We start from the raw sequence: 13696 nt of genomic DNA on the forward strand, positions 1-13696 counted from the left end.
CGCATTTTTGGCTCATCTGTTAGGGAAGAGGTGAGGGTGTGAGGGAACATTGGCAGTATTTTTATTTTTAACTTCATGATTTGGACAAGTTTCTCACGTGGGATCTGAATGAAATTCACCATGTGGTGGAGGCTTTTGTTAACACTACATGTAAATAATTTTTCCCCTCCCTTATGTTGATGTTTCTACTTGAAGCAATTGTATGTTCCACTTTGTCTGCTTGGTGTTTATACCAGTGAATGTGCTATGGTATAACATGTAGATTAAGGCCTTGCTTGTTTTAGATATGTTGGATTGTTTTCCTTTCCAAATTTTGAATTTTTTCTGACCATTAAAGAGCCAAATGAGGACACAGTAGAAGGCCCACTTATCTTAAAAGAGTTAAAAGCTATGATAGTATATATATCTAATACACATCCACTACCTTTATGTTCAATACCTGATGCATACTCGTCAGATACTTCCATTACACTAGTAGAAATATGGAAGGTGACCAAAACATGATAAAGATGTACCAGATATTTATATTCTTTTAGGAAGCTCAACATTATATATAATGCATAATTTACAGGTACAAGGTTTGATTTAACATGTCGATACATTATATAATTTGTCCACTCCTTAACTTGGAAATCTTATTCCGAGTTGTTTCTTTTCAACCATTATAGCCTGATAAATTCATGTTACAATATGAAGCATCAAGAATTAAATTTCACTTATATAAAATTTTCTTTTCATAGTATCCATGACGTTTCCATATCCTGAGTTTTCAAATTTTGCCATTGTTATGTAATTATATTGTATCCATATTTACTTATCCATATGAATGAAAGTTAGGTTAACAGGCATGTATAACTGAAAGTTGCCTTTTTGAGCTTTATCAAAAGATGTATTGAGGAGAACAAATAGGCAGAAAAGTTTCAAACTCTCTCACTCCCCCTACTCTATTTTAAAGTTTCCTTTCTTCATTTATGCTTTTCTTCATTTATGCTCTTGGTGAACGCGTCACCCCGGGCCCACAGGCCCGTTGGCGCGTGCAAGCCATGGGACCCACCGAGAACAACTTGATGTTGGCTAAAGTTCACTGCCAAAATGCTAGCACTAGTTGTTCTTAGGTCTTGGACTTCTCTATTTAAGCTACTAACATTTCTTCATACTAGTCCATGTGGAACTAAAGTGGGGGTGTCACAATCACCCCACCTTACAAAGATGACGTCCTCGTTGTCACGACATGACAATTGAATTGACACATCCCAGTGTCACTTGCCAGTTGCCAGGCGATGTGGACTCTAGAGGTGGTCCTACGGGCTCTAGAGGTGGCTCACACCGCATCCACGCGGTGTAGCACTTAGTCCCGTATAGCACTTAGTTCCACACTTCCGACCGGCAATGGTTCTGATACCAATTGTCACGTCCCAGGCTCACGGGTCCGTTGGCGCATGCAAACCGTAGGACCCACCAAGAGCAACTTGATGTTGCCTAAAGTTTACTGTAAAAAATGCTAGCACTAGTTGTTCTTGAGCATTGGGCTTCTCTATTTAAGCCAATAATATTTATTCACACTAGTCCATGTGGGACTAAAGTGGGGGTTCACAGAACGCTCTCCAATCTAACCAATCAGAAGCCGTTATGGAATATCAGATAGATCTCTTGAGTTCATCTAGCCATTATACTGGGCTGTTCTTACGCAATTTCTCTCAGTAAATCATAGAAACTAAAGATGTTCCCCTCCCTCCCTCCCCCCTCCCCCTCTCTCTTTTACTTCCAAGACACCTTTCAACAACTGGATTCCAACCAAACCTGCAGCTCGGAGAGCTCTTCCAAAAACTCCAGCAGGTATATATCCAGCCTCATCAACAATGCATTCTACATAACTTGCCTGCTTCCTTAACGTAGAAATATCTTAAAATTACCCTATTTACTATATTTTCCACCATTATAACCTTAGAAATCTTTGTTTACAGTATATAACATTGAGCACATATCTAATTTTCTCTTGCTATATAGACAACATATCCTATCCTGATTTTTCAAAAATTTCCACATTTGTACACATTTCAAAAACCAACAAACCTGCAGTTCGGCGAGCTCCTCCAAGAACTCGGCGGGCAAATATCCGGCCTGGTTGACAGCCCTGCCCAATCTTAACAAAAGTGGGGCCCAACCTGGTAAAAATCCCCCCAGCTCCGCCGCCCTCTCCCTTCTTCATCTTTTCAAGCACCCTCTCCGATCATCCAGCAACACTTCAGCGCAAACGTCCCCAGCCCCCGTCAATATCTCCAGCGTCCTCAGCACCAACGCTTACTCCAAACCAAAATTAGGCCAAACCCAGACCAAACCCCCCCCCCCCCCCCCCCAAATTTAGCAAAATCTAGGGTTACAAAGTCGCACTCTTTGCTGTCGGGAACCGTACTTCTGAGCGAGACCTCAGGGCTGTAGGCGGAGGCGTTGACCGTGCGCGTGCCAGTGCGCCTCGCCTCGCCCTGCAAATCCTCGGCCCCGATCTCTCGAAAAGATTTGATTGCCACCGGGGGCTCCGCCCGCGGAACTCCATTAGCTCCGCCTCCCGCCGGCGGGGGAGGGAACGGGACTGGGCCGGGCCTCGACGATGGCGGCTCGAGCGAGCCTGGCCTGGGTTTGGGCCTGAAGAGAGAGTTGGGCCGCGGAGTCGAGGAGGAAGAGGGAAGAGAGAGGCGGCGGCGAAGACCATTTCTTGATTTTGTGGACGAATGATAGAGCAGAGAAGTGAAGAGTGTTCGATTTGTCCGTCCGTCCGCGCGCCGAGATTCGTGTGGACGGAGGAGAGAGTGGAGCGACGTGGATCGATCTGGGCCTCCTCCTGATTATGGGCTTTTTCAGTCAAAACGTATCGATATTTCTTACTTGCAGGACTCAAATTTGTCCGGACAAGTGTTTTTCGATAATGATCCCTTAAAACCTTTCATATAGTGAAATTGATGTCTCAGATTATTAGAATTTTTTTTTAAATGCCTAAATTTTCCTTTTAAAAACTATGATTTATATGGAGGAGTATTTTGATTGCCATCCAATTTAAGTCGAAATACGAACTCCTTTCTTTAAACCCATTTAAAATGCTACTAATTAATTAATTAATTAATTATTATTATTATTATTATTTGCTAACTAGAACTTTCATGTCTAGTTTCCCCAGTTTTGCACTTATATACCTTGCTTGTTAGCGCTTATATATCCTGAAAACTTCTAAAGTTGCACTTTTAATACCTTATCATGTTTTGAAAACGTGAGAATTTTGCTCTGAGTTTTACCTCGTGACGCTCAGAAGCTAATTTTGAATATTTTACCCCATTATGTTTTTTGAGTTTACATTTAAGTATACCTTAATTCTATTTTAAACATACTCTAGCTATATTTAAAAATAGAACTATGGTGAATTTACCAGTCAATTCAAAGAGCATTGAGTTCGAAAAAGCACTAAATTTAGCTTGTAAATGTCACATAATAAAAATGAGGGCAATATTCTCACATTTTCATAACATAAGATATTAAGGTGTAACTCTTGCAAAATTCAAGGCATAAGCATAGAGAGAATATTTTCGGAAGGAAAACTACTAAGTCGGGTATCACGAATCCAATATGAGTTAAGAATTTGACAACCTAACAGACGGCTGGTTTGAAATGATTAATATGAATCGGAAGTCTAAATAACAATATAAATGATTATAAACTAATTTCAAAATAAGAAAATAGATTCTTGGTGAGTAACAAAAAGGAAAGAAAGAAAGAAAGGACTTAATGGACCAATATAAAAATAAGGCATTACATAATTTTGCTGCGACAAGTAACCGGTTTTGACATCTTGGACGCATATGGGGTCCGAGGCCGCTATTGAATATCCGTTTATTATGCGGGGATGTGGAGCAGGAGGGACAAGAAAAAAATTTGTGCTCATTTTTCATATTATTTATTTTTCTGTTTATTAATTCATTATGAGAACCATGCAGATTTGATGTTGATAGTTTAAATTGAACTTTACTACGGGGACCCAAAATATGGGACTCCTATTGGATAATGAGTTGGCCATCATTAATGATGATCAACTCATTATCCAATAGGATGGGGACACCTCACTTGTCTCCTCTATTGGTCCAATATTTTGGGTCATTGAGGAATTTTTCGTTTAAATTATCTTGACATAAGGACCAGGTTTACAAAATTCTCCTCAATTTCAAGGTGAGTTGCACTAAAACCTATATTTCAACAAAATTTGACTTTGATACCCCAAATACTTGAAAGTTCGACAAAGACAACAAAGTCTAGCTTTAATGTTCCGAACTTAATTTTTGTTAAATTTGTGCTAAAGCCTGGGGTATCAAAGTTAATTTTTGGTTAAAATTTATGCAGACAATCCTTACGTTTGAGATGGGATCAAATGCTTTTGCGCACAACGGGGTGATGATTTTTGACGTGAAGAGTGGGGTTTTGGTTGACGCAGCCAAGGTGTTTGATAGAATGCGTTGCGTCTCGGAACACCCTGATTCCTGGATCTGATGGATGAAGCATGGGAGTTGTTTGGTGGTACGCCAGAGATGAATGTGGCTTCTGGTAACTGTTTGATTGATGAGGATGTTAAGTGTTGGTCATTGTATATTGCCGGGGGTTTGCTTCAGCGGATGCCCGTAAACGATCAGGTTACGTGGGATGTGGTGATGCGGGTATGCGATAAAATAGATGACTGTGAATGTGATGCTTGATGGGTACTCGAGAGATGCAAGATTCGATGCTTGAATTGGAGATCAAACCCGATAATTCTATCCTTGTGAGCGTGCTTTCTGCGTGTACTGTGTACTAATGTTTTTGAGTTGTACTGTAAATAACCTCAAGTTCTAAAAGAAATTTCTAAACCAAATAATTAAACAGTCCTTTTTTTTCTCTTGTGTGTGTGTGTGTCTTTTAGACACTAGTGTTGCGCATCACGTGTCTCAATTTTGGTTGTTTTACCTAAAGATAGCATATTTCAAGAAAACCTGTAAATATTATCTACATGTGTCTAATCTGAATGCCTCTACTAGCTAGGAAATCCAAAGTGAACATATTTCTTTTTGCAAAATCCCATTATCTTCAAGTGTATTGCTAACTCAATATCTTCCTATAAGGCCAGCAACTTGCTTGAGAACTCAAAGAGATTAACATGAGAGCGGAAGCTATACCTTAATTCGTGATGATATGCACGGATCTGAAACTTGGGTTTTTGATCTTCTAATCTTGAGGGTTCTCTCTTGAGAATTCTCTTTAGATGGGAATAAGAGAATGAGAACTCAACCCTAATATTAGGGACCATAACCCCTTTATATAGACTTGCAGTTTTCTAATTTAGCCCATCATTAAATTAGAATCGCAATATGGTATCTGCACAATTAGCCCATGACATATATAAATACTCATTGACCCAATTACTCGATTGATCACTTTATGTGAGTCAACTGCAAAGATAGCAACACATACTGATGTAACATATGTGCCCACAAATAGATTTAATTCGATTTAAATCGAACAATCTCCCACTTGGACACTATATGTTTCATTAAAATGTGTACAACCTTACGAGCTCAGAATTGCTATCACAAATAAGGGTATTTCCAAACAATCTTGTCCATTGACAATATCAATATATGATCAAAGCGGCATTCGTCACATTTATCGTGACTAAACTCATCAATAGTCACATATACCAATACAATCAAATGGCATAGATCAATCATGGATGTGCAACATGAAAATTGCATACAATGTGATCAGTACATTTCTATTTTCAACTGGTCCTACCTTAAACTTTAGTGAGGTCAAAACCAAACATAATGTAACAGAGTGTCTTAACTAAATACCTTATTCTGATCAGACAATATAACCAGACATAAAGCACCACAATCACAAACTCCCACTAAATCATGATATCCTCAAATAATGCCACACTCATATAAGCAATATGCTCATGAAAGACCTTAGGTGGCAATCCTTTAGTAAGAGGATCAGTTATCATGGAGTTTGTCCCAATGTACTCTATGAATATATGTCCACTCTGGACCCTTTCTTCCATAACTAGGAGCTTAATGTCAATATGTTTTGACTTAATTAAGCTTCTGTTATTATTAGAATTCATAACTATGGATTTATTATCACAATATAACCTTAGTGGTCTTTCAATATTTTTTAGAATATGCAATCTCCTGATAAAAAATTTCACAGACATATTACCTGATTGGATGTCTCATAGCAAGCTACAAACTCTGCTACCACAGTGGATGAAGCTACAAGTATCGGATTGATACTTTTCCATGATATAGCTCCTCCTGCTAACATATAAATGTAGTCTGATGTAGACTTTCTGCTATCTTGGCATCCAACAAAATCATAATCATAGTACCCAATGACCTCCAACTGTTCTGTTTTTCTGTATGTGAGCATATAATTTTTTGTTTTCTGAAGATACCTCATAACCCTTTTGACTGCTATCCGTACCAGGGTTACTTAAGTATCTGTCTAACATACCAATAATGTATGCAATATCTGGACGCGTACACACCTGAGCATACATTAGACTTCCTACAGTCGAAGCATAAGAAATCTTCTGTATTTCCTGAATTTTAATGTTACCTTTAGGGCACTGATTGAGACTATACTTGTCTCCTTTAGCAACATGGGTATCTCCTGGTCTGCAATCTTGCATGCCAAATCTTTAGAGTACTTTATCGATATAGCTCTTTTATGATAATCCAAATATACCTCGAGAATAATCTCGATGTATCTGGATTCCTAATATAAAAGAGGCGTCCCCAAGATCTTTCATCTCAAATTGTTTGAAAGAAATCTCTTGGTTTTGTGCAACATGCATATATCATTGGTGACAAGCAATATGTCATTCGACATACATAACCAGAAAGGTATATTTACTCCCACTGAACTTGTGATATACACAATCATCAACAATGTTCATCTCAAAACCAAACGAGATAATTATTTGTTAAAACTTGTAATACCATTTACGAGGAACTTGCTTGAGCCCATAGATGGATTTCCTTAATTTGCAAACCATATTCTTTGGGTCTCCTGACACAAAGTTTTCTGATTGCACCATGTAAATCATCTCATCAATGTCACCATTAAGAAATGCAGTCTTAACATCCATCTGATGTAACTCAAGATCAAAATGAGAAACAAGCGTCATGATTGTTCTAAAAGAGTCTTTTGATAAAACCGGAGAGAAAGTCTCTGTATAATCAATGCTTTCCTTTTGAATAAAGATTTTAGCTACAAGACATGCTTTATACCTCTCCACATTGCAATTTGCATCCCACTTGGTTTTAAAAATCCATTTACAACTAATTGGTATCGCACCTTCTCGCAATGGGACAAGTTTCCAAACCTTATTGTCTTGCATAGACTTTTACTCTTCATTCATTGCATCAATCCACTTTTAAGAATTAGAACTTTTCATGGCCTGAAGGAAGTTGAATGGATCAACTTTCAACATTTCATAATTTTCCTCATGTTCTTAGAGAAAAACAATATATTCATCCGGAATAGCATTTCTGCTTTCTCTCGTGGATCTCCTTAATGGCACTAGTTCTTAAGGTTGTTGAGTTTGTTCTTCTGGAACAGGGAGTTGTCCAACATTATCATCTTGAGGTTCCGGCTTGAACAATAACAGGTATAGGAATCTGAATATTGTCAAAAAGTAAATGTATGGATTGGGTCTGAAGCCAAATCCTCCTCAAAAGCAATGTCTCTAACCTTATTTCTCCCCCCAAACTCAACATTCTCAAAGAATGTTGATGTTCCCGTCTCAAAAATATTCCTGAGTGTGGGATCATAAAACTTATAGCCCCTTGAATGTTCAAAATGTAAGCCGATATCTTAAGTGCTTCTCCCTAGAGTGACTCTGGTAAATAAGAATGAGCAATCATACTTCTTACCATATCTTTAAGAGTCATGTTTTATTTGCACCTAATCTCTTAATTTTGGTCTGTTTTTCCTTGATATATTCAACACATACGTCAGAGTCTGAAAATCAAAGGAATCCAAAATGACATCAGACACAAGACGCTCAACTCTACCTTTTGAGATATGATCCAAGCGCTTATGCCATAATGTTGCCATATTTTCCTTATTTAATTTATGCTTAGTACCACGTGAATCCATATGTAAGGTTTCATTATAAGAAGTAATTGTATTAAGCAAATATAGGTTGTCATAAGTACTTAAGTAACCAGTTCCCACAACATTTGAATTAAAAGATAGACTAAATTTACTATTTCCAAATGAAAAATAATAACCTAATTTGTTCAATTTAGAAACAGAAACCAAATTCCGTCTAAAAGATGGTACTATAAAAGTATATTTTAAATCCAAATATGAACAAGTTCCTAATAGCAACCTAAAATGCTCAATTGCTTCCACATCTACCGATTGTCCGTCACCCACAAAGATGTGTCTTTCAACATCACTTGGCTTTCGGTAGCTCAAGCAACCTTGCATTGAAACACTTATGTGAGTAGTAGCATCAGAGTCTATCCACCAAGTGATTCTAGGTACTAAAGCTAAATTAACTTCAGAACTGACCAAATTAAGGAACATATCATTCTTTATGTGTCCAGATTTGTTGCAGAAGAAACAACCATGATCATCCTTATATTGTATCTTCTAAACTGGACCCTTAGCAGCTTCATTATCATTCTTTCTTGCCCTTATCCTTAGAGGCATAAGCCAAATGAGCACTTTCAGTCTTATCTTGCTTCAACCTGTCTTCTTCATGCACACAGTATGAAATGAGCTCATTCAGAGTCCATTTCTCATTATGACAGTGATAACTAACCTTAACTGAATAAATTGTGTAGGAAGAGACGATAGAACCAGATGCACCAATTACTCATCACAAGGATCGAGTTTCACTACCTTAAGTTATGAAGTAAAAAATGAGACATTTTCATAATTTTCTTCCTGATATTTCCTTTGCCCTTTATGCTTCATCGAAATCAAGCGTGCTAAAAACATGCTTGTTTCTACCTTATCGTTTTTCACAAAATGTTCCTCAATTTTGGTAAGGAAATCGTTAGCCTTAGTAATATCTTCGAATTCCATGCCCCTGAAGGCTTCCGGAATGCCGCGTTTAATGATCATTAGACTCATGCTATTTGAACGCTCCCATTTCTCACTCCTTCTTTATATCAGGAGTGTTTTCTGCATTGAAAGGTTAGGGCTGTTCAGTTATTAATGCAAGGTCTAGATCCATGCAGCCAAGAACAATTAAAATGTTCTCTTTTCAAACCTTAAAATTTATCTCATTTAGCATGAGAATTGATTTTATGTTAGCATAAATAGTTGCAGCAGATGCAATAGCCGAAATAAACAAAAGATGCTCACATTATTAACCATAGTTAGTAATCAATAAAATTCAAATAATGACAAATCTCATCTCAAGATATCTAGCACAATATTAATATCAAGTCTTTGGATAGTAATATTAATTTGTAAGTGATACCTTATTGCAATGATCAAACACTGACAATAACTCATGTCAAATAATAAAACTATCTTTGGATTAATTCATCATTCACATGTAAACCTTATAATTATCACACATTTATCATCGCAGGTGCGTATGCAGTCTAAATAAATATTAAACTTCCTTTAGGCCAATTAAATATTTACACGAAAACATACTCACAATCATCTAACATCCCTCGTGAACAATCTACACAAAAGAGGTTACTTTGGCAACATCTTGTTTCAATTAATCATTTGGAATGAGAGACAACCTTAATACATTAGTGTCATACTATTTAAATTAAATAATTGATTAACTACAAAATTTAAATTCATATTAAATGAATTTCTGAAGTTTACTTTAGCAATTAAAATAGATTTCTATACTTTAATTAAACATAGAAATTGTTCACTCAAATCCGCAAGTGCATGGATATCGTTGTAGCGATGCAAGGTCGTATCCTCAGGGACTTCGTTGTTAATTACTGATTTTCACTGTTTTGTGACTATCTAAACCAATTGTGTTAAAAAGTATGATTTTTGATTATCAATAACGAACACGCTTACTAGTATCAACGACGAATTCACTCAATTAAAAGGATCTAGGATTGAACTTCGGTTTCAACTCTGGTTCGAATCAATAAATTAATCAATTGTTATCGAATCTCTCAATGCATTAAGAACGACTAACCTATGATAACTATTAGTCTCTTTCGACGACTAAAATTCGTGCCTAATTCAGCCTAGCAACCTATTTTCATGGTGTTAAACCAAATTAAACCTATTAAGTTCTTGTTAATCCCTCATGTTCTCAAGAATAATTAACCTACTTTCGTGATCGATTAATTCTTGTTCAATTACTATTTTTCGGCATCAATCTAACCTTTCAGTTCAAATCAACATTCAAAAAGAATTAAATCAGTGGCCAATTGAATTAACCCTAGGCAATTAGATACTAGTAACTGAATACTGCAAATCGAACAATCAATAACAACAACAATCAGTTCATTAATTCATAACCATGACAGAACCTAGTTCAATCCCAGATAAGACAATTACTCACACATAATTGAAATAGAAAACATGATAACAATATATAAGATCATAATCATAAACTAGAAATTGAGATAGATCAGAAAGATAAAACGTAGTGTTGAAGTTGCACTCAATTCTCCACAAACAGCAGGTTCCAAATCAGAAGAAAACCTAATCTAAGAGTTTTTAGAGAGAAGAAGTTAAGAAGAAGAAAGAAAAATCAAGATCTCCAGCCTCTGGGTTTTTTTTTTCAGATGCTTCAGGGCGTCTCCCTTTTAATTCTGGGAAAAACGTGTTGAAAGATAACTTCAAATATTACTCCAGATCGCATGATAACTGACTGCTGTCATCCAACACGGCTGTGCAAATCGACATGACCAAGCCGTGTTTAATTCTGTTTCGCTCTGCTTTCTTGGCTTTTCTTCTGTAATCAACACGCCTGTGTTGTTGAACACTGGGTGACCGTGTAGCCACTTTCCTTGCATTCCTTGACTCCTTCTTGACTTCGAATCTGTGCTAAGCTCCAGTAATTCCTACACAATATATAAATAGAGCAGTAAACAAGAACTAGGGAGCTTAACATGGCCAAAATGCAAGGAAATACATCAAATAACAATAAATCCGTAGGTGAAACATAGTCAAAATATAGATAATATTCATGTTTATCAACTCCCCCATGCTTGAACTATTGCTTGTCCTCAAGCAAAACAGATGGAAACACACACATGAGAGGGTACGGATTCAAAGAAAATAGAAATTAAGCACAAAGGTATCCACTATTCTCAAGTTCACATGCAACATTATTCCACTCAACCCAATGTCAAAACAGAAATCTTGTCTCAAGTTCAAAGTTGAAGAAAATGTATCTGTAGGCGTTCACGTACGTTAGTGCAAGTGACTCAACTCATAAACGTTGGAAAGAGAAATGGCATGACAAAGTTAAAATTTTTTTTAGTTGATTGCCCAAAACTCCTTGTGACAGACACATATCTCATCACAATGGGTCATACTCTTCCTACTTAAGGTCTCAAAGGAGCACTCGGTTTCCTTGCATTTTATTCAAAAAAAAAATTTCATTTTTTTTGAAAATACCGTCATAATTAACACCTACTGACGTGACAACCATACTTCTGAGGGTGCGGTGCCAGGTACTCGGTGCAACAGACTTTAGGACTTTTTTTTATACAAGGCCGAGTGTTTCTCCAGTAACCAAAAAGTATTCCAAGTCACCAAAGAAGCTTAGGTTTTAATTAGATGGGTTGAGCCAAAATCCATTCCTATCTCTCCAATGTTTAGAGTTAAGTATCGACAAAGTGGAACTCGAACAGATAACATCCTAACCAACTGAACATGAAACAAAGATTTTTTTTTAGCAATGGGGCATGTGAAATAAATGATGCACGTGTTAGAAGAGTTTTCAAACAGTGGTACTCTTTTTTTTTAATAACTAAATGAAATATCCCAATCACAGAAAACAAGCACACAAAAACACAGTGAAAAACACACCAAAGCATACATAAAATCCCAAAAAATACCAACGCACTCCCCCATGCTTGAATTGCACATTGTCCTCAATGTGTTTGAGTAATTGAAAGGGGGATAAGAGGGACTCACCGCTCATTGAGGTGGCGGTGGAGGTGCATAAGGATGAGGTAGAGAAAAGTGGTGCAAATCTTGTATCAACTGGTTCATCGTCCCTAGTGTAGTGCCAAAACCATCCAGACGCGCGTTAATGGCATGGAATTGTGTGCCCATATCTTGTCATAATGAGTGGACAGACTCTTTCAAGTGTTGCTGCCCCCGCTCCAACATGTTGAACCTGTTGATCCAATTGGGGGACGCACTAGATGTGGATGCACCGTGGGGCAAAGTGTGTGGAGCCGGTTGTTGTAGGGGTACCTGAGGAGGTGGTTCGTAAGGCAAGTCACCTTCAGGTGGCTGCCAATTATCCTGGCTTTCAGTGTTAGTAAGATTATGATTAGGGAGTGGGAAAATAGGGCCTTGAAAGAAAGTTAACCAATATTCGTCTTCAACTTTAGTTATAAGACCAAAAGCTGTGCAATATGGTAAATCCAATCGGGATATTGGTTTCTCAATTGGTAGGTGAGTGAATGATAATTTCATACGTTCTGCGAGGATTGTGATCAATCCTCCAACAACAATGTCACCTACACTAGATTTCCCGATGTTTTCTAATTGTTTGGCTAAAAAGTATCCCACATCAACCACCATCCTATTGACAAGACAGTATAACAAGAAGACTTCGGTATCCCTAAAAACACTGACGCTCTCTCCCCTACCAAAGATGGTGTTTGCCATGAGCCAATGTAGATAGTGGAAAACAGGGTTATAAATTTGGGAAGCCTTATTTTTAGAAGGTTCATAAGGTCGATGATCATTTGCCCTACCCTTTCTCTCACAGGTTATTACTCTCCAAAAGATGGCTGGATCCCATTCTCTCGGGGGTTTTCTAAGTCCCTGTTCAGGTAGGCTAAGAAGACGGTTAAATTTAGCCATACTAATCACATAGCATTTGTTAAAGAATCGAAATATCAGACGACCACCTGCGACGCTATCATTAGCATCAACAACTAAAGAACTTAAGAACTCAAGGGTAAGTCTCCTGTATGTAGGCCGATGCAAAGTCACAAATTCTCCCCAACCAATGCCATTGAACAAATTATAGATGTTTTCTTTCAGTCCTAATTGTAACAATGCATCATTATCAATGAATTTTGTCGTTGTCATGCGCCTAGAGACCAAGTTATTAAATAGTACCTCTTGATTAAGATCAGGGTCAAAGATAATACCATCAGGGTTATTGGAAGGAGGCAAAGGGTTACCCCTTGTAGACCGGTGTTGCAATGCTGTCGGTGAGTTGGAGGTTGTTGCGTCGTTGTTTTTTCTACGTTTTGGAGCCATGGGGCTGAATGGGAGATCGTTGGAGTTGCGGGACGACGCTTCTCTCGTCGGAACTTCAGACGTGTTGTCTTTGTGTTGGAAGCATTCCTGGCTTTGGGTTAGAGAAGAGGTGGAAAGGATGACTATAATGGGAAAAGTCAGTGGGATGATGAGTGGGGGAGGTACGGGAAGTCAATGGGGAAGTATGTGAACTGGGTTTTGGGAAAGTTAATGGCTT

At 37.7% G+C, this 13696-nt stretch overlaps 1 protein-coding gene across 1 annotated transcript in view; it reads right to left on the minus strand.

Annotated features, from left to right (window-relative positions):
* Positions 1-2293, minus strand: part of LOC109843824 (uncharacterized aarF domain-containing protein kinase At1g79600, chloroplastic) — a 7977-nt gene extending 5684 nt beyond the window's left edge. Inside the window, 3 exon segments of the mRNA XM_020412791.1 lie at positions 2074-2102; positions 2105-2131; positions 2134-2293. Of these exon segments, the coding sequence (XP_020268380.1) occupies positions 2074-2102; positions 2105-2131; positions 2134-2209 (132 nt within the window). The 5' untranslated portion in view covers positions 2210-2293.

This window comes from Asparagus officinalis, chromosome 5 (assembly GCF_001876935.1).
Source record: "Asparagus officinalis chromosome 5, Aspof.V1, whole genome shotgun sequence".
Lineage (NCBI taxonomy): Eukaryota > Viridiplantae > Streptophyta > Magnoliopsida > Asparagales > Asparagaceae > Asparagus > Asparagus officinalis.